This window comes from Helianthus annuus, chromosome 4, assembly GCF_002127325.2.
Source record: "Helianthus annuus cultivar XRQ/B chromosome 4, HanXRQr2.0-SUNRISE, whole genome shotgun sequence".
NCBI lineage: Eukaryota > Viridiplantae > Streptophyta > Magnoliopsida > Asterales > Asteraceae > Helianthus > Helianthus annuus.
This window is the reverse complement of record NC_035436.2, coordinates 173,795,071-173,821,758: the sequence shown is the minus strand read 5'-3', so window position 1 is coordinate 173,821,758 and position 26,688 is coordinate 173,795,071. Positions and strand designations below refer to the sequence as shown.

The following is a 26,688-nucleotide window of genomic DNA, read 5'->3' as shown; positions in this document are numbered from 1 at the left end:
CCAAAATGAGTCAGTTGAATGTATTTACCAGTGTAAACTGACGTATTTTCCCAAAAAGATTAAATGCAGGTACTAAGCGAAATTGGCTGGGATTTCTCCTTAGCATCATTAGAAGTCTCGCAAGCTTAAGATGCCTGAAGTCTGTTGAACTATTGTCTCATATTTTATTTCGATCCATCTGTGGATAAACAATCGAACGTTGTGATACTTGATATTACAATAATTAAATTCGGTTGTGTTACATCTTTTAAATTGCTTCCGCTGTGCATATTAAATATTGTGTTGTTTGACTATTATGTTGCCAACCACGTCACAATACTCCCCCACCGGGCCCACCGGTGACACATGGAAATCGGGGTGTGACAGGTTGGTATCAGAGCCAACACTGAGTGAATTAAACACTAGCCTTTTGTGTTTAATCTCAGTTACACAATTGCACAATTCTAAACTTCGAGTCTAGACCTACAACATAGGACAAATTCCACTTTAATTGTATTGTCCTTTATTTTTGCATATATTTTGTTTTGTTATCTCATGCCATATTGCTCAGGAACGAACAAAATGCCGCCAAGATTCTTCAGGAGAAGAGGAAGAGGCAAGGGGCCAATCACCGCCCCCAATAATAATGAAGCTGGACCTTCGAATGCGCGAGCTCCATCTACCACGGAGAGTGACGATCCCCAACAGAACCGGAGGAACCTCTTTGAGCCGGCTAGACGGTCGGTCTCACACAGTTCAACTCCTCCTAACCCTTATGGACCACAACCGGATTATGAGACCAACAACCCTCAACCTTCATACATACCATTACAGCGATCCTTATCGCACAACTCTTTTGGTGACCCTACACCAGTTTTTAGAGGCCGGTTTAACCCGGCAAACTTCCTACAAGAACCAGTGGGTTTTAACCCATTGGGTCCAGAAGATCATTTCTCTGGAGATCATGCGGACGACATGGACGAGGATACGGACCCTGTCGAGCCTGCCAGTGGTACACCAAACCACCCGATAGAGATCTCTGACGGATCTTCCTTCCACAGATCACCCTATGTTGGTCCAGATAGCTTTCAAGCTATGTTTACCAGGCACGAATGGTACTATACACCTCCTCGCCATTCATCGCCTCAGCAGCAGCAACAACAACAACAAGATCCCTCTGAGGATCCAAGGTTTGTGGCAGTCACGCCACCACCTCCGCCACCACCAGTTCAACCGGCACCCCCGCAACCACCAAGGCGTAGGAGAACCGGAGCGCGTATATCTACGCGAACAGGAGACTTTCATTTTAGTTCTCCACTACAATCAAGTGGCAGCCACTACCCGCCACATCAAGAAGATCCACAAATGGGTGGGCCTTCACATCCAGTTGCACCACAACCACCACCTATGGGTTTTGATAACCCAATTCCGGCATACACGGGTTCCATGGCGTACAACCCGTTTAAACAGTGTAACACCTCGAAATTTTGTGTCCAATAATGTGTTAACACGTGTCATGAGTCACACGTGGCATTAGATATGAAATAAAGGACTAAAGTTGACAAACCTTGAAAGTATGCAAATTCGAGGGTTATAAATGTCAACAAAGGGTAAATATACTGTACAGTAAACCTAAAACGATGCTCGTACCTTCAAACGAATAAATCATGGATCGTACGGAAGCGAAACGCGGAAGAAAGTGAGAGATTACAAGCTGCAGGGGTTAACTGTGTCAACATGTTTAATTATACCTCTGAGTGACCCTATGATGAACCCGAGGCTTTGTAACAGTAAAATACGCTCACTATATTGTACTATATAAATTCCGCGAAGTTCCGTTTTAAAACGAGAAAGTTATGATCAAATTCGTACGAGAGGGGTTAAAAGCGTCAACAATGAAAGTTAAGGCTTTTCGGATAATAATTTAACTAACCGGGGGCTTAACAGTACGGGTAAAAGGCACGAGCCCTTAATTGTAATTAACCGAGGGCCAAATCGCAAAGTTACCCCTTCAAACCCGAAAGGTCAGGTTATTAATTACCGAAGATTTCGTTAATCATTACAAAAGATTTAAAAAGATTTGAAAACAACCCTTACGGACCGCAAAGGTCCTGCCTTACGGACCGTAAGGGGGTGAAAGATTTAGCTTGTCTCCGCCACAGGCTTACGGACCGCAAGGCCCAAGCCATACGGTCCGTAAGCGATGCCCAGCGACAGAAAGTTGGATGTTGGCTGTTTAAAGCGGTAAAACATTAATGTATGGGTTTCCCAGAGGTATGGGCGACCCCTAATCACTCCCTAGCACTATAGGACACATGTGGATGATCAGGGAGCATGGGTAGACCTTGTTGTGATGATCTTGATGATCTAAATTGCCTATAAAAGGCCACTTTGTGCAACAAGTATTCCTCACACCTTCTCTTGCATCTCTGATCATCTCTGGAGCTCAATACTTCATTCTAAGCTTCACATTTCGTGCATAAAGCTTCTGTAAGTTGTTCAACCCTTTGTGGTTTAGTTTTTGCTTAGTTTTAGCTTAAAAGTCAATCCGTCGTAACTAACGGTTGACTTAACGGTTAATCACAAATGGTCCAGTGATTTACCGAATCAAAGATGGTTATGTGTTGGTATTTATGTGGGTAATAAACCCCTAAAAGGGTTCCCTCTGATCACCACTCTAACTAGTTCAAATAACGAGTCAAACATGCTTAGAAAAAGTCAACAGAAAGCTATTTTGCGATTTTTCATATAATCTGTAATGTAGATGGTATGCAACCTGTTTGAACACTCATAAAACATGATAATAAATGTATTAACACGTCTAAGCTTGTTTGATCCGGCCATTTGCTATATTGACCCGGTTCGGAGCCGAATGTCGCAAAAGTTTGACTTTTGTTTTGACTCCAGTTCTGACCCGTTTTAGTGTAATGTAGATATGCCTTAGGACTCTCTTAGGACCAGGTGACATGATGGTATAAACCTCTGTGACCGGTTCGTTGTTTGTCCGAGTCTTTTACGCATTTCCGTTAAATGCTTAAAAGTTGACCGTAACGCCCTTTATAAATTAAAACGAGAATTTCGGACATGTGAAAGGATCATGACCTTGGTTACTGATCTCTAAGCATGTCCCTAAAATATCACGTCAATCCGAGGTCCAGAATATGAGTTATGCTAATTAGCGCAATTTGCGAAACCTTAGTAATTAAATAGCGCAATTAGCATAACGCCTATCTAAACCCGGATTTCGACACCAAACCTTTTACTCACTGATGTAAAATAATATTTTGGGATTTTTAAAGATTTTTAATTATTTTTAACCTGCTCATAACCTGCGGTTATGGCAACGGTTCGGTAAATACCGAACGTGCCCTTTTCGGCCATAACTTGAGTTCTATAAGGTCTTTTGACCCGATTCCAGTTGCTACTGATTTTAAATAATAAATAAAGTATTTTGAACTTTATAAACTGATCGGTAAACTCAGATTTCCTGTATAACTCTAAAACCTCTTTTAAAAGTCTTTAAAATGACCGAAAAACCCCTAAGGGGCATAATATCAACTTAAACTCGTTACGGGCATTATGGAAGGTATCCTACTGATACCACAACCTATTTAAAGAATATTGACTTAGGAAAATAGTGTAGGACTCTTACGGTTACCCGTTGCGCCTTTTGCGCGCACAGTTCGGCTTATGTAACTAGTTTACATAGATTAGCCGATACGGGTCAAACCATATTGTTTCGACCCCAAATTCCAGAGTATGATTATTATACCCATATAAAACAAGTCTTCAAACTTGTTGGGTCAAAAATCACGATCCATTCCCGGTTTTCGCCCTTCAAGCGATTAAACCGTAACTATCCTTGAAACCGACTGGTCTAAGCTACGGAAAATATAAAGACCCGTTAGGATTCTAATAGGTTATTTTAAAACCTTCGTTCCAGATTAGGAGACCAGTAAAAGATATCTGTGATTTATTCAATTAAGGATTATACTTGCAAAGGTAAATACTTTTAACTTATTTTCCGTTACACGGGCTTGGGTTACGGTATCTAAAATACCGCTTGGTCGGGCAATTGACCCCAACTCATTTGTAGTTGGGTATTATCGATGTGACCCGTTTAAAACTTGTTTTGTTGGCTTAACGCCTTTGGGGGCTTAATGACCATGTCCCGGATATCCTTGGCATCATTTTACGAAATGGCCACGACCTCGACATCCGGGTGTAGGCGTACACCCGGCATTATGTCTATAACTATAAAAGTATAGCCGTTGGTTACCCGCCACGGTGTTATATGCTATGTGGTGTGTCTATTAAACTTTAACCCGGCACGACCCGGGCGACCGAACGCATAGCAAGCATGTAATTCTTTACAAGATTTAATTATAAATTATCCCAAGTTACAAAAGAGTTTGTGCCTTGTGCATTCAAATCAATTTTAATAAACATTTTACAAAAGTGTCGGTTGAATGTATTTACCAGTGTAAACTGACGTATTTTCCCAAAAAGATTAACTGCAGGTACTAAACGTAATCGGCTGGCTATAGCTCCTTAGCATCTAAAAGAGTCTCGCAAGCTTTTGATGCCTTGTCTGTTGAACAATACTTTTTATTATCTTGATCCCCCTGTGGATACCATTCGACTATTTGTGATACATTCGATATTACAATCAATGGTTGAATTATATTTATCTTTATGCTTCCGCTGTGCATTCATATAATTGTGTGGTTTGACTATATTGTTGCCAACTACGTCACGGTAATCCCCCACCGGGCCCACCGGTGATACACGTGGAAATCGGGGTGTGACAGGTTGGTATCAGAGCCAACATTGAGTGAATTAAACACTATCCTAATGTGTTTAATCTCAGTGACACAATTGCACATACTTGAGTCTAGACAAGAACATAGGACAAATCCGAATTGTTATTCCAAGTTTGTCTTTTTATTATTATTGTTATTTAAAGTTTTGAAAGCAGGAAATATGGCACCTGTAATTTTCCGAGGAAGAGGAAGAAGAGGCCGAGGAGAGATCGTTACTCACCACGATCACGAAGCTGGACCTTCGAATACGCGAGCTCCTTCGACCACAAGGAGTGAAGAACCACAAAGACGTAGAAACCTTTTCGAACCTGCGAGACATTCCACCTCGCACAGCTCAACACCATCGTACCGTCACTCGTTCGGGCCAGATTCCGAAAATGATCCCAATAACCCTCAACCCTCCTACATGCCTCTACAGCGTTCGGTATCGCACCGTGCTTTTGACGATCCCACTCCTTACTTCAGGGGTCAGTTTAACCCAACAGATTACATTCAGGAACCTGCAGGCTTTATCCCGTTAGGACCACAGGATCACTTCTCAGAAGACCATATGGATGAGGACACTGATCCAATCGAACCTGCTCGTGGTACGCCCACACATCCTATCGAGATCTCAGATAGATCTTCTTTCCATGGCAGACCTTATCAAGGGCCAGATAGTTTTCAAGCGCTGTTCAACCAGCACGAGTGGTACTTCACACCTTCCCATCAGACATCGCAACACGAGCAGCAACAACAACAAGATCCCTCCGAGGATCCACGCTTCGTGGCAGTTACGCCACCACCTCCGCCACCGGTTCAACCAATAATGCCTGATCCGCCGAGGCGTAGGAGATCGGGTGCTCGTATATCCACCCGAGGAGGGAAATTTCACTTCAGCACCCCTCGCCACTCGAGTGCTAGTCACTATCCGTCAGTACCGGAAGAAGGACCTTCAAATCCAGTACAGGAGGCGAACTCCGCACCAGTTGCACCATCTTCGCCACCATTTGGGTATGACCACCCAATACTTGCATATACGGGTCCAACGGCATACAACCCGTTCGAACCGTCGTCGCACGCACATTACAATTACAACTATGATCGCGACCCATATGTGATAGCGGCTAGGTATAACGCCCGCTATCCCGACGGAGCTTTTGGAAACATGGGGATACCGGACTACTCAGCTCATGGGTATCCAGCACCTCCTAGACCTCCAGTTCCGCAACCGGCGCCACAACCACGTTTTTCTCCGCCTGAACAGGAAGAAATCCTCCACCGTTTGACTCGTGTGGAACGGGATTTCGAGGAAGAACGAAAGAACAACAGGGGATTCCTTAAGGGTCTAGCGAACCTGTTGAAAGGCAAGAAGAAGAAACGTGACCATTAGTTAATATATGTTCTAATATAATGTCTATTTTAAATAAGTCCCTGCGTGGACGTTTATCGTATCTCAGTCCCTACGTGGACTTATCCTTTAGTCCCTGCGTGGACACTTATCTTGTATTAGTCCCTGCGTGGACTTGTCTCTTTATTTACCTCTATGTAGGTATGTACTTGCTTAAAAGTCCCGTTTAGGGCAGCATGTAATCGTATTTAAAGTTATGGAATGTTATGCTATAATTTCATTTTTGTTATTACTATATATGAAATAAATCAAAATCATTCCTTTTAAATTAAATCTGCCTAAATAAAGAATCTTAAGAGTGAAACCTAGCCAGGTGTCTTTTAGACCCGGCCAAGATGGTAAGACCTGATTGAAAAAGATTCAGAATTCCAGTTAACCTCTGTAATAATGTTAACGTTCACGACAGATGTGATTCGATAAAATCGCACGCGTCATTCTTATATAAAGATCCTTCTAAGGATTTCAAAGCCCAAATTAATGATATAATAAATCATGGGTTAAATCATCAATGAAGATGATCACTTGTTAAACATCCATTAGCGATGTAGTGCCTACGGGCCAACCTTGTTAAACATCCATTAAAGATGAAGTGCCTATGGGCCATAATTATTGTCATATAAGACAAAAGACAGTGGTGGTATACGACTCCCTGTCAGAAAGGGTAAAAGGAATACGGTTCAAACCTTCATACCTTGATTCTCTGTAATCTCGGCTAGTATTATAATAACGTCCTTGTGACTAGGCTTTTATGCCACTAGCAATATTATCTGCAATTAGGATAAGTATATTCAAATCCTGAATAAAAAGTGAGTAACAAATTAACCAGAAATGGTCTTTGTTACCATGGTTAATGAATTGCCATAAAAGACAATTCAATAATAAACTCCTAAATAAAATTTTTGTTATCTTCTGTGACAGATTCTATTTACCATGGCGGATCCTAATGGAGAAAATAGTCATACGAGTGAAGACGAATATAATAACGCCCAAGTACATTTAACGGGCGCTCAATTAAAAGCTCTTGTCGACAACGCTGTTCAGGCAGCTCTAGATCGACAATATACCGAATCTCGAAGCAGAACCGTATCCAAACTGTCACGGTCCCCGGCCCGGTTTGACCCGTTCCAGGAGCCGCGGGACAGAAATCCTGCGGTACTTGATTGATTATGAGTTTAGCAACGGAAAATTTATTTACAGGATCGGCTAAGTTAAAACTTTTCCCGATTATTTTATTTCACAACTCGGGATAAACCCCGATAATTTACAATAATAAGATTTTACTGATAAAACATATTTCTTTATTTTATATTGAACCACTATCTTAAGCTTGAAATGCTTCCCCAGCATTTTTCCTGAATTATAGCAGATCACCTGAAACATGTTTGAAAAAGATTTTTGTCAGCGGGGAAATACTGAGTGAATTATTCTAGTTATTGGAAAATGACACATTTATTATAATTCACAGTGTTAAGATCTTTTATAATGTTTCTGATATCAACCAATCTACCCACAATACTTTACCACTCGACCCATTAGCCCATACGTCCAATGGTGTCTGTGATTATGGTCATATCACCCAATGGCTGCCCCACTGGTGACGATTATCAAGTAATGTATACAATACCCCACATACCGGCTGCAATTTGGTGATTACATAAACTTAATCACTGTAAGTTATAATTCTGAAAATGATTTGGAGTATTGTAAACAGTTAACAGCTCACAAACGGTGAGAAAAGAGTTTTATAAAAGAAGAATAACTCACAACTGTGAGAAAAGAATTTACAAAAGAGGAATAACTCACATTGCAGATTTAGTACTGACAGAATATGATTTTAGTCCTGTTAACCTAATTTCAACAATAATGCACACAAAACAGGGTTAGAGATCAATACAGCAGTTACGATAACTCACGAGATCAAATTCTCACAATGAATGACAAAGTGCAATACTTCAACTCATTTATCGAATTGACGACAAACGACAAAGTATAATACTTCAACTCATTTATCGAATTAACGACAAACGACAAAGTATAACCCAAAGTGGGCGGCACTTAGACATTCTTTTGGATATATTGATCCCGGAAAATGAATCGTAATAGCGATCGAGTAATTACCCTGTTCCGCGGCAACGATTCGATATTAGTGTGTGCCTTCAGACTATTTCTATCATAACTCGAAGTGAATTTGGAATTTAAACGTTAAACCAACGCAGAAGTTCCAGTCCCACAGCCGACTATTTATAGTTAGAAAATCACCCCCTCGCGCCACGCGAGGGGTCCTCCTGTTCCTGTCGCGTGGCGCGACAGGCCCTAGTCTACCCTAGGTTTGCTTCGTGTCTTAGTAGCTTGGCTGAGTAACTTGCACGAACTAATTTCATTTTTTACAGCAAAATTGAAAGATAAACATCTACTAGGGTTTAACCCCCCTAAGTTTTAGGGGCCCTGATCCTGATTCTGATTGTTTCGAAAATTTTAGGGTTAGTGCAGAATTACTTGGGTGTTTCGATTAGGGTTTCTTTATTGACTAATTATCATTCTAATTATAGATTTTAATAATAGTTGTTACATCCTCCCCACCTTAAGAAAAATCTCGTCCTCGAGATTTACTGAAACAGATGAGGATACTTGCGTTTCATTTCTGATTCCAGTTCCCAAGTGTATTCTGGTCCTCTCTTGGAATTCCATTTGACTTTTACCAGTACAAGTCGCTTGTGTTTGAGAAACTTGATTTTCCTATCTTCTATTTGTAAAGGTTTTTCTATGAATTTCAACTTCTCATTTACCTCTATGTCTTGAAGAGGTACTACCAGAGATTCGTCTGATAGACATTTCTTGAGATTGGATACATGAAATACATCATGCACTCCAGCTAGTTCCTCTGGTAATTGTAAACGATAAGCAACTGGTCCGATTCGTTGAATCACTGGGAATGGTCCAACATATCGGGGACTCAGTTTTCCTTTCTTACCGAATCTTACAACGCCTTTCCAAGGAGATACTTTCAGTAGTACTTTGTCTCCTATTTGAAATTCAAGTGGTTTGCGACGATTGTCGGCATAGCTCTTTTGGCGATCTCTGGCTGTTTTCAATCTTTCCTTGATTTGAGTTATTTTGTCTGTGGTTTCTTGCACAATTTCTGGACCTGATAATTGACTTTCTCCTATTTCCGCCCAACATATAGGCGTTCTGCATTTGCGTCCATACAGTGCCTCGAATGGAGCGGCTTCAATACTTGAGTGATAACTATTGTTATAGGAGAATTCAATTAATGGTAAATGGTTATCCCAATTACCTCCAAAGTCAATGACACACTCTCGGAGCATGTCTTCTAGAGTTTGGATCGTCCTTTCACTTTGTCCGTCGGTTTGTGGATGATATGCGGTACTCAGATTGAGTCGGGTTCCCATTGATTCTTGGAAACTTGTCCAAAATCGGGAAGTGAAACGACTATCTCTATCCGATACAATGGAGAGCGGGACTCCATGTAAGGATACTATTTCATCCACATACAGCTTGGCTAATCTTTCCATGCTAAAGGTTTCTTTTATTGGTAGAAAATGAGCGGATTTGGTTAATCGATCCACGATTACCCAAATTGCATCATTACCTTTTCTGGTTTTGGGTAACTTAGTAACAAAGTCCATTGTTATGAGTTCCCATTTCCATACAGGCATTTCTAACTGTTGTAGTAAACCTGAGGGTTTCTGGTGTTCGGCTTTAACTTGTGAACAGGTTAAACACTTAGATACGTATTCAGCTATATCCTTTTTCATTCCTATCCACCAGAAATTCTTTCTTAAATCTTGGTACATCTTATTGTTTCCTGGGTGTATCGTATACCTAGATTTATGAGCTTCTTCTAGAATTTTCGATCTTAAATTTCCTTGTTTAGGTACCCAAATTCTGCTTTTGTGGAATTTCCAAATTCCATCATTTCCTTGTTCCAATTCTTTTAGGTAACCTTTCATTCCTTCGGCATCATCCTTGATTGCCGTTTTCTAGATTTCCTTCACTTGTTCTCTTAAATCTACTTGTAGATTTATTCTAAGAGCACGGACTCGCCTTTGTTTTTCATGATACTTACGACTTAAGGCATCTGCTACTACATTGGCCTTTCCTTCGTGGTATTGAATATCACAGTCGTAATCACTCAAGACTTCCATCCACCTTCTTTGCCTCATGTTTAATTCTTTTTGCCCGAATATATACCTTAAACTCTTGTGATCTGTATAAACAGTAAACTTATCTCCAAATCTTAAGGGCAAAAACTATAGCTCCTAATTCTAAATCATGAGTCGTATAGTTTTCTTCGTGCTTTTTCAATTGTCTGGAGGCATACGCAATTACCTTCTTGCGTTGCATTAACACACATCCGTATCCTAATTTTGAAGCATCGCAATATACTTCAAAGTCTTCTGTTCCTTCTGGTAAGGCTAAGATTGGCGCATTGGTTAATTTCTGTTTTAGAATTCGGAAGGCTTCTTCTTGTTTTGGTCCCCACTCGAACTTAGTGGCTTTACAGGTTAGCTTAGTTAATGGTACATCTATCTTGGAAAAATCCTTAATAAACCGTCTATAATAACCGGCTAAACCTATAAAACTTCTAACTTCCATTGCAGTTTGTGGAACCTTCCAGTTGGTAATTGCTTCTATCTTAGCAGGATCTACGTGAATACCTTCATGATTTACCATGTGTCCTAGGAATTGCACTTCTTGTAGCCAAAATTCACACTTCGAGAATTTAGCGTACAACTTTTCTTTTCTTAACAAAGTTAAGAGCGCATGCAAGTGCTGACAATGCTCAACTTGACTTTTGGAATAAATGAGTATATCGTCAATGAACACGATCACAAATTTATCCAAATATGGTTTACAGATTCTGTTCATCATGTCCATGAATGCAGCTGGGGCATTGATTAATCCGAAGGGCATGACTGTAAACTCATAATGACCATACCTAGTTCTGAAAGCAGTTTTAGGTATGTCCTCTTCTTGTACTTTCAACTGATGGTATCCGGATCTTAAGTCTATTTTAGAGAAATACCTAGCTCCTTGCAATTGATCGAAAAGATCATCAATCCTAGGTAATGGGTATCGATTCTTAATTGTAACCTTATTCAATTCTCTATAATCAATACACATTCTCATTGATCTATCTTTCTTTTTCACAAACAACACTGGTGCACCCCAAGGGGATGAACTAGGTTGTATAAATCCTTTGCTTAGAAATTCATCTAATTGCTTCTTTAATTCTAGCATTTCGGTAGGAGCTAATCGATAAGGTGCCTTGGCTATCGGTGTAGTTCCTGGAATTAGATGAATCCTAAATTCTACCTCTCTATCTGGTGGCAACCCAGGTAAATCTTCCGGAAATACATCTGGGTATTCTGAGACTACAGGGATCTCCTTAAGTTCTTTTCCTTTAGTACAAATGATTACTGAAATCATATATACTATTCCCTGTTTTCGTTCATAATTAGCAACTTTCATTACTGATATGAACTTTAATGGCTTCCGAGGTTTATCTCCTGCAATCTTAATTACTTCTCCCGTAGGTGCTTGAATTTCTATAGAGTTTCGATCACAAATGATTTGAGCATGGTTGGCTATTAACCAATCCATTCCTAACACAACATCAAACTCAGCTAATTTCATAGGCAATAAGTTTGCAACAAATTTGTGACCTGAGAGTTCTATTTCTACTTTTTGCAAAACCTGATTAATTTCTATGGAATTCCCATCTGCAGTTTCGACTGTAAAAATCTGCCTAACGGTAGTCAATGGTAACTTAAGAGCTTGACAGAATGAAGTATTTATAAAACTTTGGTTTGCACCAGAGTCAAATAATACTTTTGCATAGATGTTGTGAACTAAAAACGTACCGGCTATCACATCTGGAATGAGCTCGGCTTCTTGAGTAGTTAGCTGGAAAGCTCTGGCATTTTTCTTAACAGTTCCTTCAACTGGTTTGCCTTTGTTATCGGTGATTTTGTTTAGTTTAGGACATTCGGTTTTGTAATGTCCTGTTTCCCCACAGTGAAAACAGGTTACCGTTTTCTTCTTACAGTTTTCTTCACTATGGCCTACAGATTTGCAGAAGTTACAAATTGCATTGCATTTTCCAAAGTGCTTCCTTCTGCAATTTCTGCAAAATGGCGGGATTGAAGATTGTCTCGCTCCTTTCTTTTTGAAATTACTACTATTACCCACCCTGAATCCTTGGGTAATTTTCTGAGCCAATTCTTTCTTCCTATCTTCATCTCTTGTGCGGATCAGTTCATCGGTTAGGGTGTTAGCTAATTCTACTGCATCGTCAATAGTACGAGGTCTCGCAGCCTTGACGATGTTGCGAATTTCGCTAATTAATCCCCAAATATATCGAGAAATGAGAACCGGTTCTGGCGAAGCCAGGTTAGGTACCACTCTCGCATATTCGAAGAATGTTGAAGTATAACCACGACAATCTACCCCTGTCATTCGATGATTTAGGAACTTATTTGCCATTTGTTCCTTCTCATACTCAGGACAGAATTTTCTTTCAACAAGATTCTTAAATTCTTCCCAAGTCATAGCATAAGCCACCTGTCTTCCTTTTGCCTGCAGCACTGTGTTCCACCATTCTAGTGCTCCTTCCTTAAACAGGTTTGAGGCATACATGACTTGATCTTCTTCAGCACATTTACTTATTGCAATTACTGCTTCGGTTTTCTCTAACCATCGCAGCGTTGCAGTTGCTCCTTCGTTGCCTGCAAATTCAGCGGGTTTACAAGCAAGGAATTCTTTGAAAGTGCAACCAGGTGTTGCAGCTTTTCGCTTCTTAAGGCGCGGCGTGTGCTGAGATTCATTATCATGTTTTATATGACCATTGCCCCCGTTTATACTATTACTGAAATTATCTTCGATAGTATGTTTACTAGGAACGATATGTTGCGGATCGTTCGGACTTTTGATAGCAGCAACGAATATTGGAATTGCGTTGGCTATCCCTTGAGCAACAATATTTTCAATATCTTGTTTGGTCATATATTGATCTTCTGGGTGTTGCTCTGATTGATTAACTTCATTTACTGGTTCGTTACCATTATTTGCCATCTGATGATAATTTATTATAAGTAATTAGCAATTAGCAATTTATACAATTAATCGAACAATTTATAACACATAAAGTCAAAATTATCGATTTCTCGATTCCATTTTATATCAGTATAGTATGCATCAATACACACCAATATTTTACAATGTTTTATTCGTTATGTTACAACTGGTTTTGCTATTTACTTTTATTATTATACAAAGATAGCTTCACCACCCTCCTACTTGTCATCCTAAAAACGAAGTTCCCTCTCGTCATACTTCCAGGCAATCTGTCCCCCTATCTCCCTAATTCTATTCCCTGCATCCATCAACTCCTCACCAAAATGGCGAAGTTCAGCCAGATTTTCATTGCTCATTGGTGGATTAGGTAGGGGTTCTGGGTCAAACTGTGGAAGAAAGGAATAAGGGTCGTTGACAATATTTTGGAATTGCCAATCATTTGTCCACCATTCTTCCATTTCGACAGGTTGATCATGGACTATTGGTTCAGTGATTGTTGGTGCAAAATTCATAGGGATTGTGTTTTCGATAGGATAGGTAAAAATATTCGTATTGACAGGCTGTAAAGTATCACAGTTGGCCAATAGAATATCTATCTGCTCTTGAAAAGTTAACCTTTGGTTTTGGTTGGAATTCTCCCCAATTTCTACCTGAGTTGGTCTAGAACCTTGTCCTATTTCTGTTTCTATTTCTTGAGAATATTTATCAGACTGTTCCTCCATTAGCCTAGACTCGTCATTGGCTTCAGTTTCCTTTTCTTGTTGATCAGGTTTTTCCTGGATTATAATTGCCTTTCCTTTTCCTAAAGGGTCCTTATTTCTAGGAGGTTTTGTAACTGGCTTTTTCTTACGTATACGGCTTCCCCATACATAATTTTTCTTTTTCTTTCTTTTTGGTTTGGTCAATGATGGAGTAGGAGATTTTATAGGTTGGTCCACATCAGCAACATACCCCGTAAATTCATGAGAAACTTCTATATTCACTGGGTACAGATTGAGGTTCTGAAAAGCTTCAGATATCTCGTTCATGCTGTGTAGCATATATGCAAAATGCACAAAATATCAAGTTAAAACTTTGGAGCAAAGTTTAACAAATAAACATGGAAGTTTTATTTTACACTATTTGTACAAAACACAGGGAAATACACTCAGATTTATTTTTCTAAATTTTTTATTTATTTACTTATTGGGATGTGCTGTTTGCTAAATTTAGGGCATCTAGAGATTTGCATGTTCTGCCACAGTGGCTAGCATATACAAATTTGCCCATTTTTCATCGAGTTTATCTTCCCAAGGTGATTTCTTAAGTAACTCCTGGGTTTCCTTTTTAATCTTCTTTTCTCTGATTTGCTCCTTACTTTTCTTAATAATCATATTCCTTTTTCTAGGAGAAAGCGAATATTCATAATTCGCTTTTTGCACAAATATTCCTTCTTCAGGAATTGTAGGGAGCTTTGAAATTTTAGTTTTGGACGAACTTCCTTCTTCGTAAATTGATCTATCTAATTTAAGATAGATATTTTGCAACTTTTGTTTACCTATACTGTAACTAACAAATAATCAGTTAATAGCACATAAACACATAATCACGTAATAGTAATCAGGAAAATTAAGTATCGTTTAAATACTTAATTAGCTTAACTTAGTGGCTCTGATACCACCTTGTTTCTGTCACGGTCCCCGGCCCGGTTTGACCCGTTCCAGGAGCCGCGGGACAGAAATCCTGCGGTACTTGATTGATTATGAGTTTAGCAGCGGAAAATTTATTTACAGGATCGGCTAAGTTAAAACTTTTCCCGATTATTTTATTTCACAACTCGGGATAAACCCCGATAATTTACAATAATAAGATTTTACTGATAAAACATATTTCTTTATTTTATATTGAGCCACTATCTTAAGCTTGAAATGCTTCCCCAGCATTTTTCCTGAATTATAGCAGATCACCTGAAACATGTTTGAAAAAGATTTTTGTCAGCGGGGAAATACTGAGTGAATTATTCTAGTTATTGAAAAATGACACATTTATTATAATTCACAGTGTTAAGATCTTTTACAATGTTTCTGATATCAACCAATCTACCCACAGTACTTTACCACTCGACCCATTGGCCCATACGTCCAATGGTGTCTATGATTATGGTCATATCACCCAATGGCTGCCCCAATGGTGACGATTATCAAGTAATGTATACAATACCCCACATACCGACTGCAATTTGGTGATTACATAAACTTAATCACTGTAAGTTATAATTCTGAAAATGATTTGGAGTATTGTAAATAGTTAACAGCTCACAAACGGTGAGAAAAGAGTTTTATAAAAGAAGAATAACTCACAACTGTGAGAAAAGAATTTACAAAAGAGGAATAACTCACATTGCAGATTTAGTACTGACAGAATATGATTTTAGTCCTGTTAACCTAATTTCAACAATAATGCACACAAAACAGGGTTAGTGATCAATACAGCAGTTACGATAACTCACGAGATCAAATTCTCACAATGAATGACAAAGTGCAATACTTCAACTCATTTATCGAATTGACGACAAACGACAAAGTATAATACTTCAACTCATTTATCGAATTAACGACAAACGACAAAGTATAACCCAAAGTGGGCGGCACTTAGACATTCTTTTGGATATATTGATCCCGGAAAATGAATCGTAATAGCGATCGAGTAATTACCCTGTTCCGCGGCAACGATTCGATATTAGTGTGTGCCTTCAGACTATTTCTATCATAAATCGAAGTGAATTTGGAATTTAAACGTCAAACCAACGCAGAAGTTCCAGTCCCACAGCCGACTATTTATAGTTAGAAAATCACCCCCTCGCGCCACGCGAGGGGTCCTCCTGTTCCTGTCGCGTGGCGCGACAGGCCCTAGTCTACCCTAGGTTTGCTTCGTGTCTAAGTAGCTTGGCTGAGTAACTTGCACGAACTAATTTCATTTTTTACAGCAAAATTGAAAGATAAACATCTACTAGGGTTTAACCCCCCTAAGTTTTAGGGGCCCTGATCCTGATTCTGATAGTTTCGAAAATTTTAGGGTTAGTGCAGAATTACTTGGGTGTTTCGATTAGGGTTTCTTTATTGACTAATTATCATTCTAATTATAGATTTTAATAATAGTTGTTACACAAACCACACTCCAAGCCGAAAACACACTCAAAATCCCACAGCAAACCCCTGTCAAAGCCCAAAAAGGACGACGATAATCACTCGTCCAATGAAAACAGCGTTCGTTGTGAAAGGGAGTATATTGATACATCCCGTGCCAGGGGCTGCACCTACAAGTACTTTGTGTCTTGTAAACCCCGAGACTTCACTGGGGAGAAAGGCGAAGTCGATTGTATGACGTGGCTGGATGAGATGGACACTGTGGTGGGCATCAGTGGCTGTGCGGAAAGGGACGTGGTAAAGTTTGTGTCGCAATCGTTTAAGGGCGAGGCCCTAGCTTGGTGGAGGGCGCTGGTTCAGGCCTTGGGAAAAGCTGTTCTATACAGCATGACATGGGAGGAATTCATTTCTCTCATCAAAGAAAATTACTGCCCTCAACATGAGGTGGAAAAGATAGAATCCGACTTTGTATCATTGGTAATGACAAACCTCGACTGCCAAGCTTACCTAACGAGCTTCAACACGATGTCTCGGTTGGTTCCATATCTCGTAACCCTGGAGCCAAGGAGAATCGCTCGTTTCATCGGTGGGTTAGCCCCCGAGATTAAGGCAAGTGTGAAGGCCTCACGGGCAACGCCCTTCAGATCTGTAACCGACTTATCTTTGTCCCTCACTCAGGATGCGGTCCGGTAACGGTCGCTGAGGAACAAAGAGGCCGAGAAGAGGAAGCGTGAGGACGATACCTCCCGAAGGTCGGGCAAGAAACACCGTGGGAACGATGATAACAAGAGAGGGTCAGAGTCGAGGAAAGATGGGCAACAATCCGGAGAGAAGCCCAAGTGCAAAAACTGCCAGAAATTCCACTTTGGGAAATGTAGGCTTGGGTCGAACTCACAGTCTCAGTCGAGGTCGTATACTTGTGGACTGTGCAAGTCCAAGGACCACAAGACTGTGGACTGCAAGAAGATAAAAGATGCGACCTGCTATAACTGCAATGAGAAGGGGCACGTTAAAAGCAACTGCCCTAAGTATGCCAAGAAGCCTGAAGAGGCCAAGAAAAACAATGCTAGAGTCTTCAAGATGGATGTGAAGGAAGCTTTGCAAGACGATAACGTAATCACAGGTACTTTTCTCGTAAATAATATCTTTGCAAGAGTACTTTTTGATTCAGGCGCTGATAAGTCCTTCGTAGACCAAAAATTTTGCAAATTACTGAATATGCCTGTCAAAACCTTAAATGTGAAATACGAGGTAGAGCTAGCAGACGGCACAGTAGAAACCATCTCCACTATACTAGATGGATGTGTGATATCCATTAAGAACCACTCTTTTCCTCTATCTCTACTTCCCTTTAAACTGGCTGGTTTTGACATAGTTCTGGGTATGGACTGGTTATCCCACAACCAGGCCTAGATCGTCTGCAACAGAAAACAAATAGTGCTAAAGACTCCGACTGGTGAATCGCTCACCATTCGAGGAGATACGCAGTATGGATTGCCCGAGAATGTAACTATGCTCAAGGCTTCAAGATGTTTAAAAAGAGGCTGTGTCATCTACATGGCACAAGTGATTAGTGAAGAGCCCAAACCAAAGATAGAAGACATTCCAGTCATTTCGGAGTATCCAGAAGTTTTCCCCGAAGATCTGCTGGTTTGCCACCAGATAGGCAAGTGGAATTCAGGATCGATATCATCCCTGGCGCGGCTCCTATTGCAAGAGCACCTTACAGGCTAGCGCCAACCGAAATGAAAGAGTTAAGGACCCAGCTGGATGAGCTGCTAGCTAAAGGTTTCATCAAACCTAGTTCGTCTCTCTGGGGAGCACCTGTCCTGTTTGTTAAGAAGAAGGACGGATCGATGCGTCTGTGCATCGACTATCGTGAACTTAATAAGGTCACGATAAAGAATAGATATCCCTTGCCGAGGATCGATGATTTGTTCGATCAGTTGCAAGGGGCAAGTTACTTTTCGAAGATCGATTTGAGGTCAGGCTATCATCAACTGAAAGTCAAAGATGAAGACGTACATAAAACAGCATTTAGGACTCGCTACGGTCACTACGAGTTCCTAGTGATGCCTTTTGGGCTCACAAATGCACCGGCTGCGTTCATGGATCTCATGAATCGCGTCTGCAAGCCGTACTTGGACAAATTCGTCATCGTTTTCATCGACGACATTCTTATATACTCAAAGAACAAAGCTGACCATGAGAAACACCTTCGCTGTATCCTCAAGCTGCTACATCAGGAGAAACTCTATGCCAAATTCTCTAAGTGCGAATTCTGGCTACGAGCAGTCCAATTTCTAGGACACGTTGTCAGCGAGCGTGGTATCGAGGTGGACCCCGCTAAAGTAGAGGCTGTCATGAATTGGCAAGAGCCAAAGACGCCTACTGAGATTCGTAGTTTCCTGGGGTTAGCAGGATACTACAGGAGATTCATTGAAAATTTTTCAAGGATTGCTGCGCCCTTAACCTCCTTGACCAAGAAGAAGGAAAAGTTTGTTTGGGGCCCTAATCAGCAAGAGTCCTTTGATATTTTAAAGCAAAAACTAAGCAACGCCCCTGTGTTGACACTACCGGAAGGTACCGAAGAATTCGTAGTTTACTAAGACGCGTCACACACTGGCATGGGGTGTGTGCTCATGCAGAAAGGCAAGGTGATTGCCTATGCTTCGAGACAGTTAAAGGTGCACGAAAAGAATTACACCACCCATGACTTGGAGTTGGGTGCCGTTGTGTTCGCACTAAAACTGTGGAGGCATTATCTATACGGAATCAAGTTTGTGATCTATTCAGATCACAAGAGCCTTCAACATCTGTTTACTCAGAAGGAATTAAACATGAGACAACGCCGTTGGATGGAAACTTTAAAAGATTATGATTGTGAGATCAGATATCATCCCGGCAAGGCGAATGTAGTCGCTGATGCCCTGAGCCGGAAAGAAAGGGTGAAACCCATCCGCGTCAATGCCAAGAGCATTGAAGTCAAGAATAATTTGATTGAAAGGATATTAGCTGCGCAGCGAGAGGCTGTGTTGGAAGCTAATTATCCTAAGGAAAAGTTAGGAGTAACTGAGGAGCAGTTAACTCTTAGCAAGGATGGAATCCTACGTTTGAATGGACGAATATGGGTTCCGATTTATGGAGGACTGCGAGATGTTATCCTCCAGGAAGCCCATAGTTCCAAATATTCTGTCCATCCTGGAGCAGATAAAATGTATCAGGATCTAAAGGCGAATTATTGGTGGATTGGCTTGAAAAAGTCTGTAGCCGCTTATGTAGCCAAATGCTTAACTTGTGCGCAAGTCAAGGCTGAGCATCAAAAGCCATCTGGCTTGCTACAACAGCCTGAACTTCCTGAATGGAAGTGGGAATGTGTAACTATGGATTTTATTACCAAGTTACCCAAGACAAGGAAAGGAAATGACACAATATGGGTTATAGTCGATAGACTGACTAAGTCAGCTCATTTCTTACCCATCAAGGAGACTTATAGCTCCGACACTTTAGCCCAGTTATACGTTGATAAGAATGTAGCCTTACATGGCATACCTGTGTCTATTATCTCTGATCGAGATACTAGATACACGTCTCATTTCTGGAAAAGCTTCCAGCAATCTTTGGGCACACGTCTGAATTTTAGTACGGCTTACCATCCTCAGACAGACGGTCAGAGTGAGCGTACTATTCAAACGTTGGAAGACATGCTGCGGGCATGTGCTATCGATTTGGGTGGTAGTTGGGATAAGAACCTACCACTAATCGAATTCTCCTACAACAATAGCTACCATACCAGCATAAAGGCTACGCCTTTCGAGGCATTATACGGTAGAAAGTGTAGATCGCCTGTTTGTTGGGCGGAAGTTGGAGAGGTCCAATTATCAGGACCAGAGATAGTCTTCGAAACAACAGACAAGATTGTCCAGATTCGAGAACGTCTCAAAGCTGCCCGTGATAGGCAGAAAAGTTACGCCGATCCAAAGCGTAAGGATTTTCACTTCGAAGTGGGTGAAAAAGTATTACTTAAAGTATCACCCTGGAAGGGGGTGATGCGCTTCGGTAAGAAGGGCAAACTGAGCCCGAGATACATAGGACCTTTTGAGGTTATCGAACGTGTCGGGTCAGTTGCCTATAAGTTGAACTTACCAGAAGAGCTCAATGGAATTCACAATGTGTTCCACATCTGCAATCTAAAGAAGTGCTTCGCTGATGAATCATTGGTGATCCCACACACAGATGTGCATATAGATGAGAGCTTGAAGTTTGTAGAGAAGCCTTTGTCGATTGAAGACCGACAGGTGAAAAAGCTTCGAAGAAAGCATGTACCTATAGTTAAGGTTAAATGGGATGCCCGGAGAGGTCCCGAATTCACGTGGGAAGTTGAATCCACGATGAAAGAGAAATACCCTTATTTGTTTGAGTAAATCTCGGGTCGAGATTTATTTTAAGGGGGTGAGGATGTAACACCTCGAAATTTTGTGTCCAATAATGTGTTAACACGTGTCATGAGTCACACGTGGCATTAGATATGAAATAAAGGACTAAAGTTGACAAACCTTGAAAGTATGCAAATTCGAGGGTTATAAATATCAACAAAGGGTAAATATACTGTATAGTAAACCTAAAACGATGCTCGTACCTTCAAACGAATAAATCATGGATCGTACGGAAGCGAAACGCGGAAGAAAGTGAGAGATTACAAGCTGCAGGGGTTAACTGTGTCAACATGTTTAATTATACCTCTGATTGACCCTATGACGAACCCGAGGCTTTGTAACAGTAAAATACGCTCACTATATTGTACTATATAAATTCCGCGAAGTTCCGTTTTAAAACGAGAAAGTTATGATCAAATTCGTACGAGAGGGGTTAAAAGCGTCAACAATGAAAGTTAAGGCTTTTCGGATAATAATTTAACTAACCGGGGGCTTAACAGTACGGGTAAAAGGCACGAGCCCTTAATTGTAATTAACCGAGGGCCAAATCGCAAAGTTACCCCTTCAAACCCGAAAGGCCAGGTTATTAATTACCGAAGATTTCGTTAATCATTATAAAAGATTTAAAAAGATTTGAAAACAACCCTTACGGACCGCAAAGGTCCTGCCTTACGGACCGTAAGGGGGTGAAAGATTTAGCTTGTCTCCGCCACAGGCTTACGGACCGCAAGGCCCAAGCCATACGGTCCGTAAGCGATGCCCAGCGACAGAAAGTTGGCTGTTGGCTGTTTAAAGCGGTTAAACATTAATGTATGGGTTTCCCAGAGGTATGGGCGACCCCTAATCACTCCCTAGCACTATAGGACACATGTGGATGATCAGGGAGCATGGGTAGACCTTGTTGTGATGATCTTGATGATCTAAATTTCCTATAAAAGGCCACTTTGTGCAAAAAGTATTCCTCACACCTTCTCTTGCATCTCTGATCATCTCTGGAGCTCAATACTTCATTCTAAGCTTCATATTTCGTGCATAAAGCTTCTGTAAGTTGTTCAACCCTTTGTGGTTTAGTTTTTGCTTAGTTTTAGCTTAAAAGTCAATCCGTCGTAACTAACGGTTGACTTAACGGTTAATCACAAATGGTCCAGTGATTTACCGAATCAAAGATGGTTATGTGTTGGTATTTATGTGGGTAATAAACCCCTAAAAGGGTTCCCTCTGATCACCACTCTAACTAGTTCAAATAACGAGTCAAACATGCTTAGAAAAAGTCAACAGAAAGCTATTTTGCGATTTTTCATATAATCTGTAATGTAGATGGTATGCAACCTGTTTGAACACTCATAAAACATGATAATAAATGTATTAACACGTCTAAGCTTGTTTGATCCGGCCATTTGCTATATTGACCCGGTTCGGAGCCGAATGTCGCAAAAGTTTGACTTTTGTTTTGACTCCAGTTCTGACCCGTTTTAGTGTAATGTAGATATGCCTTAGGACTCTCTTAGGACCAGGTGACATGATGGTATAAACCTCTGTGACCGGTTCGTTGTTTGTCCGAGTCTTTTACGCATTTCCGTTAAATGCTTAAAAGTTGACCGTAACGCCCTTTATAAATTAAAACGAGAATTTCGGACATGTGAAAGGATCATGACCTTGGTTACTGATCTCTAAGCATGTCCCTAAAATATCACGTCAATCCGAGGTCCAGAATATGAGTTATGCTAATTAGCGCAATTTGCGAAACCTTAGTAATTAAATAGCGCAATTAGCATAACGCCTATCTAAACCCGGATTTCGACACCAAACCTTTTACTCACTGATGTAAAATAATATTTTGGGATTTTTAAAGATTTTTAATTATTTTTAACCTGCTCATAACCTGCGGTTATGGCAACGGTTCGGTAAATACCGAACTTGCCCTTTTCGGCCATAACTTGAGTTCTATAAGGTCTTTTGACCCGATTCCAGTTGCTACTGATTTTAAATAATAAATAAAGTATTTTGAACTTTATAAACTGATCGGGAAACTCAGATTTCCTGTAGAACTCTAAAACCTCTTTTAAAAGTCTTTAAAATGACCGAAAAACCCCTAAGGGGCATAATATCAACTTAAACTCGTTACGGGCATTATGGAAGGTATCCTACTGATACCACAACCTCTTTAAAGCATATTGACTTAGGAAAATAGTGTAGGACTCTTACGGTTACCCGTTGCGCCTTTTGTGCGCACGGTTCGGCTTATGTAACTAGTTTACATAGATTAGCCGATACGGGTCAAACCATATTGTTTCGACCCCAAATTCCAGAGTATGATTATTATACCCATATAAAACAAGTCTTCAAACTTGTTGGGTCAAAAATCACGCTCCATTCACGGTTTTCGCCCTTCAAGCGATTAAACCGTAACTATCCTTGAAACCGACCGGTCTAAGCTATGGCAAATATAAAGACCCGTTAGGATTCTAATAGGTTATTTTAAAACCTTCGTTCCAGATTAGGAGACCAGTAAAAGATATCTGTGATTTATTCAATTAAGGATTATACTTGCAAAGGTAAATACTTTTAACTTATTTTCCGTTACACGGGCTTGGGTTACGGTATCTATAATACCGCTTGGTCGGGCAATTGACCCCAACTCATTTGTAGTTGGGTATTATCGATGTGACCCGTTTAAAACTTGTTTTGTTGGCTTAACGCCTTTGGGGGCTTAATGACCATGTCCCGGATATCCTTGGCATCATTTTACGAAATGGCCACGACCTCGACATCCGGGTGTAGGCGTACACCCGGCATTATGTCTATAACTATAAAAGTATAGCCGTTGGTTACCCGCCACGGTGTTATATGCTATGTGGTGTGTCTATTAAACTTTAACCCGGCACGACCCGGGCGACCGAATGCATAGCAAGCATGTAATTCTTTACAAGATTTAATTATAATTACAAAAGAGTTTGTGCCTTGTGCATTCAAATCAATTTTAATAAACATTTTACAAAAGCGTCGGTTGAATGTATTTACCAGTTTAAACTGACGTATTTTCCCAAAAAGATTAACTGCAGGTACTAAACGTAATCGGCTGGCTATAGCTCCTTAGCATCTAAAAGAGTCTCGCAAGCTTTTGATGCCTTGTCTGTTGAACAATACTTTTTATTATCTTGATCCCCCTGTGGATACCATTCGACTATTTGTGATACATTCGATATTACAATCAATGGTTGAATTATATTTATCTTTATGCTTCCGCTGTGCATTCATATAATTGTGTGGTTTGACTATATTGTTGCCAACTACGTCACGGTAATCCCCCACCGGGCCCACCAGTGATACACGTGGAAATCGGGGTGTGACAAACAGCCAGTACACACCAACTACAATTACGCCGAAGCCGATCCATACGTGGTAACGGCTAACTATAACACCCAAGGACCCTATGGAGATCCATGGGGAGTAGGGTACCCAACTCATGGGTACCAGATACCTGCAAGACCAATTATACGGACACAATCGCAACCACCAAGGTTCTCTCCGCCTGAGCGTGAAGAAATTCTGCAAAGGTTGGACTATGTAGAGCGAGAATTTCACAGGGAGCGAAGGGAGCGACAAACGTTCTTCCAAGGATTGACAAGCTTGATCAAAGGAAAGAGCAAGAAGGACCACTGAATCCTTCCAAGTATTGTTGAGCCCCTGCGTGGGCCAGTCTTGTAGTAATAAACCCCTGCGTGGGTATGTTTTGTTAATAAACCCCTGCGAGGGTATCTTATTTGTGTAAGTCCCTGCGTGGACTATTATATTGTTAAAGCCCCTATGTGGGTATGTTTTGTTATTAAGCCCCTGCGTGGGTACGTGTGTTATTAAACCCCTGCGAGGGTAAGTACTTGTTTAAACCCCTGCGTGGGTAAGTTGCTATTTGAAAAGACCCGTTTAGGGCAGCATGTAATATTGTAGTAAAGTAATGAATAATTGTTTTATAAATTTCATATTGCTATCATATGCATAACTATTACATATGAAATAAATGAATCAAAAATTATTCCTTTTAAGTAAATGTCTGCCTATGTAAAATTTTTCTTAAAGTGTGAAACCTAGCCTTCGGGTCATTATAAGGTCGGGCCAAGATGGCAAGACCTGTTAAGAAGATTCAAATCCCTGTTAACATCTGAAAACAGGATTAACACTCCTGGCAGATGTGATTCATTCGAAATCACACACATTGTTTTATAAGGATCCTTTAAAGCTTCCAAACCCAATTAACAATCTCTGAATCATGGGGTAAATCGTCAATTAAGATGACCATACTTTTACCTTACGTGGTAATACGTGCCTGCGGGCCCTGCTCATTTCCACATGAGCCAAAAGACAGTAGTAGCGATGACTCCCTGTCAAATAATGGTAATGAGCTAGGTTCAAACCTCAAATGCTTTGATTCTCTGAAATCCTAGCATATAATTTATAAATGTCCTTGTGACTAGGCCTATTGTGCCAGTATACCTTCATGTTTGATCCTCTAAAATCATAACCCATAAAATAAATTGTCCATGTGACTAGGCCTTTGGTGCAACAAATAAAACTGTTATTGTTTTATAACTAGGATAAATTATTATAGAAATCCTAAATAGATATGATTAATAAATTAACCAAATATGGTCTCTGTAACCATGGTTAATGAATTACCCAAGGGGGGAATTCCATAATAAACTCCCACATAAACTATTGTCCTTGTTTTCTGTAACAGTTCAATTGAAATGGCTAACTCAGACGAGATAAATAGCCATCCAACGGAGAATATTGATAACGCCCGGGTTACCTTAACGGGTGCTGAATTAAAGGCATTGGTCGACGACGCGGTTACAAAGGCTTTGGAAAGACAGTACGAAGAATATAGTGGGACTCGTAGTAGGACCTTATCTACACAGCCTTCAAAGCCACCATCCAAGAAGGATGACCCGAAGAAAGACGATGATCGACACTCCTCAAACCACAGTGCTCCATCACAGCAGGTTATACTGAACAGAGGACACCGTGAGAAAGGTTGTTCTTATAAATATTTTGTTTCATGTAAGCCCCGAGACTTCACTGGGGAGAAAGGAGCTATTGACTGTATGACGTGGCTGGATGAGATGGATACGGTTGTTGATATCAGCGGATGCGCTGAGAGAGACGTGGTCAAGTTTGTGTCGCAGTCTTTCAAGGGCGAAGCTTTAGCATGGTGGAGATCTCTGATTCAAGCCACCGGGAAAATCCCCTTGTACAGCATGTCGTGGGATCAATTTGTTGCCCTTATCAGGGAAAATTACTGCCCTCAGCATGAGGTGGAGAAGATAGAGTCTGATTTTCTATCACTGGTGATGACAAACCTTGACTGTCAAGCTTACCTAACGAGCTTCAACACTATGTCCCGGTTGGTTCCCTACCTGGTAACCCCGGAACCAAAAAGAATCGCTCGTTTTATCGGTGGTTTAGCCCCCGAGATCAAGGCAAGCGTGAAAGCTTCTCGGCCGATTACTTTTAGATCGGTAGCTGACATTTCCTTATCCCTCACTCTGGATGCGGTCAGGCAGAGAGCGCTGAGGAATAAGGAGACGGAGAAAAGAAAGCGCGAAGATGATAGTTCGCGTAGGTCGAACAAGAAACACCGTGGGAACGGTGACACCAAGAAAGGATATGAGTCAAAGAAAGATGGGCATCATTCTGGCGAGAAGCCCAAATGTAAGATTGCAAGAAACATCACTTTGGAAGGTGCAGACTTGAGTCGAACTCTCAGACTCAGTCAAAAACCTATGCTTGTGGTATATGCAAGTCCACGGATCACAAAACCTTGGATTGCAAGAAGATAA

General features: G+C 40.7%; 1 protein-coding gene across 1 annotated transcript; it reads left to right on the top strand.

Annotated features, from left to right (window-relative positions):
* Window positions 1–561: 561 nt before the first annotated feature.
* On the top strand, window positions 562–26,688 carry LOC110933809 (serine/arginine repetitive matrix protein 1-like). The gene is made up of 3 exons (XM_035989468.1): window positions 562–1,430; window positions 25,587–26,099; window positions 26,409–26,688. The coding sequence occupies exons 1-3, from the start codon at window positions 562–564 to the stop codon at window positions 26,686–26,688; spliced, it is 1,662 nt and encodes a 553-aa protein (XP_035845361.1).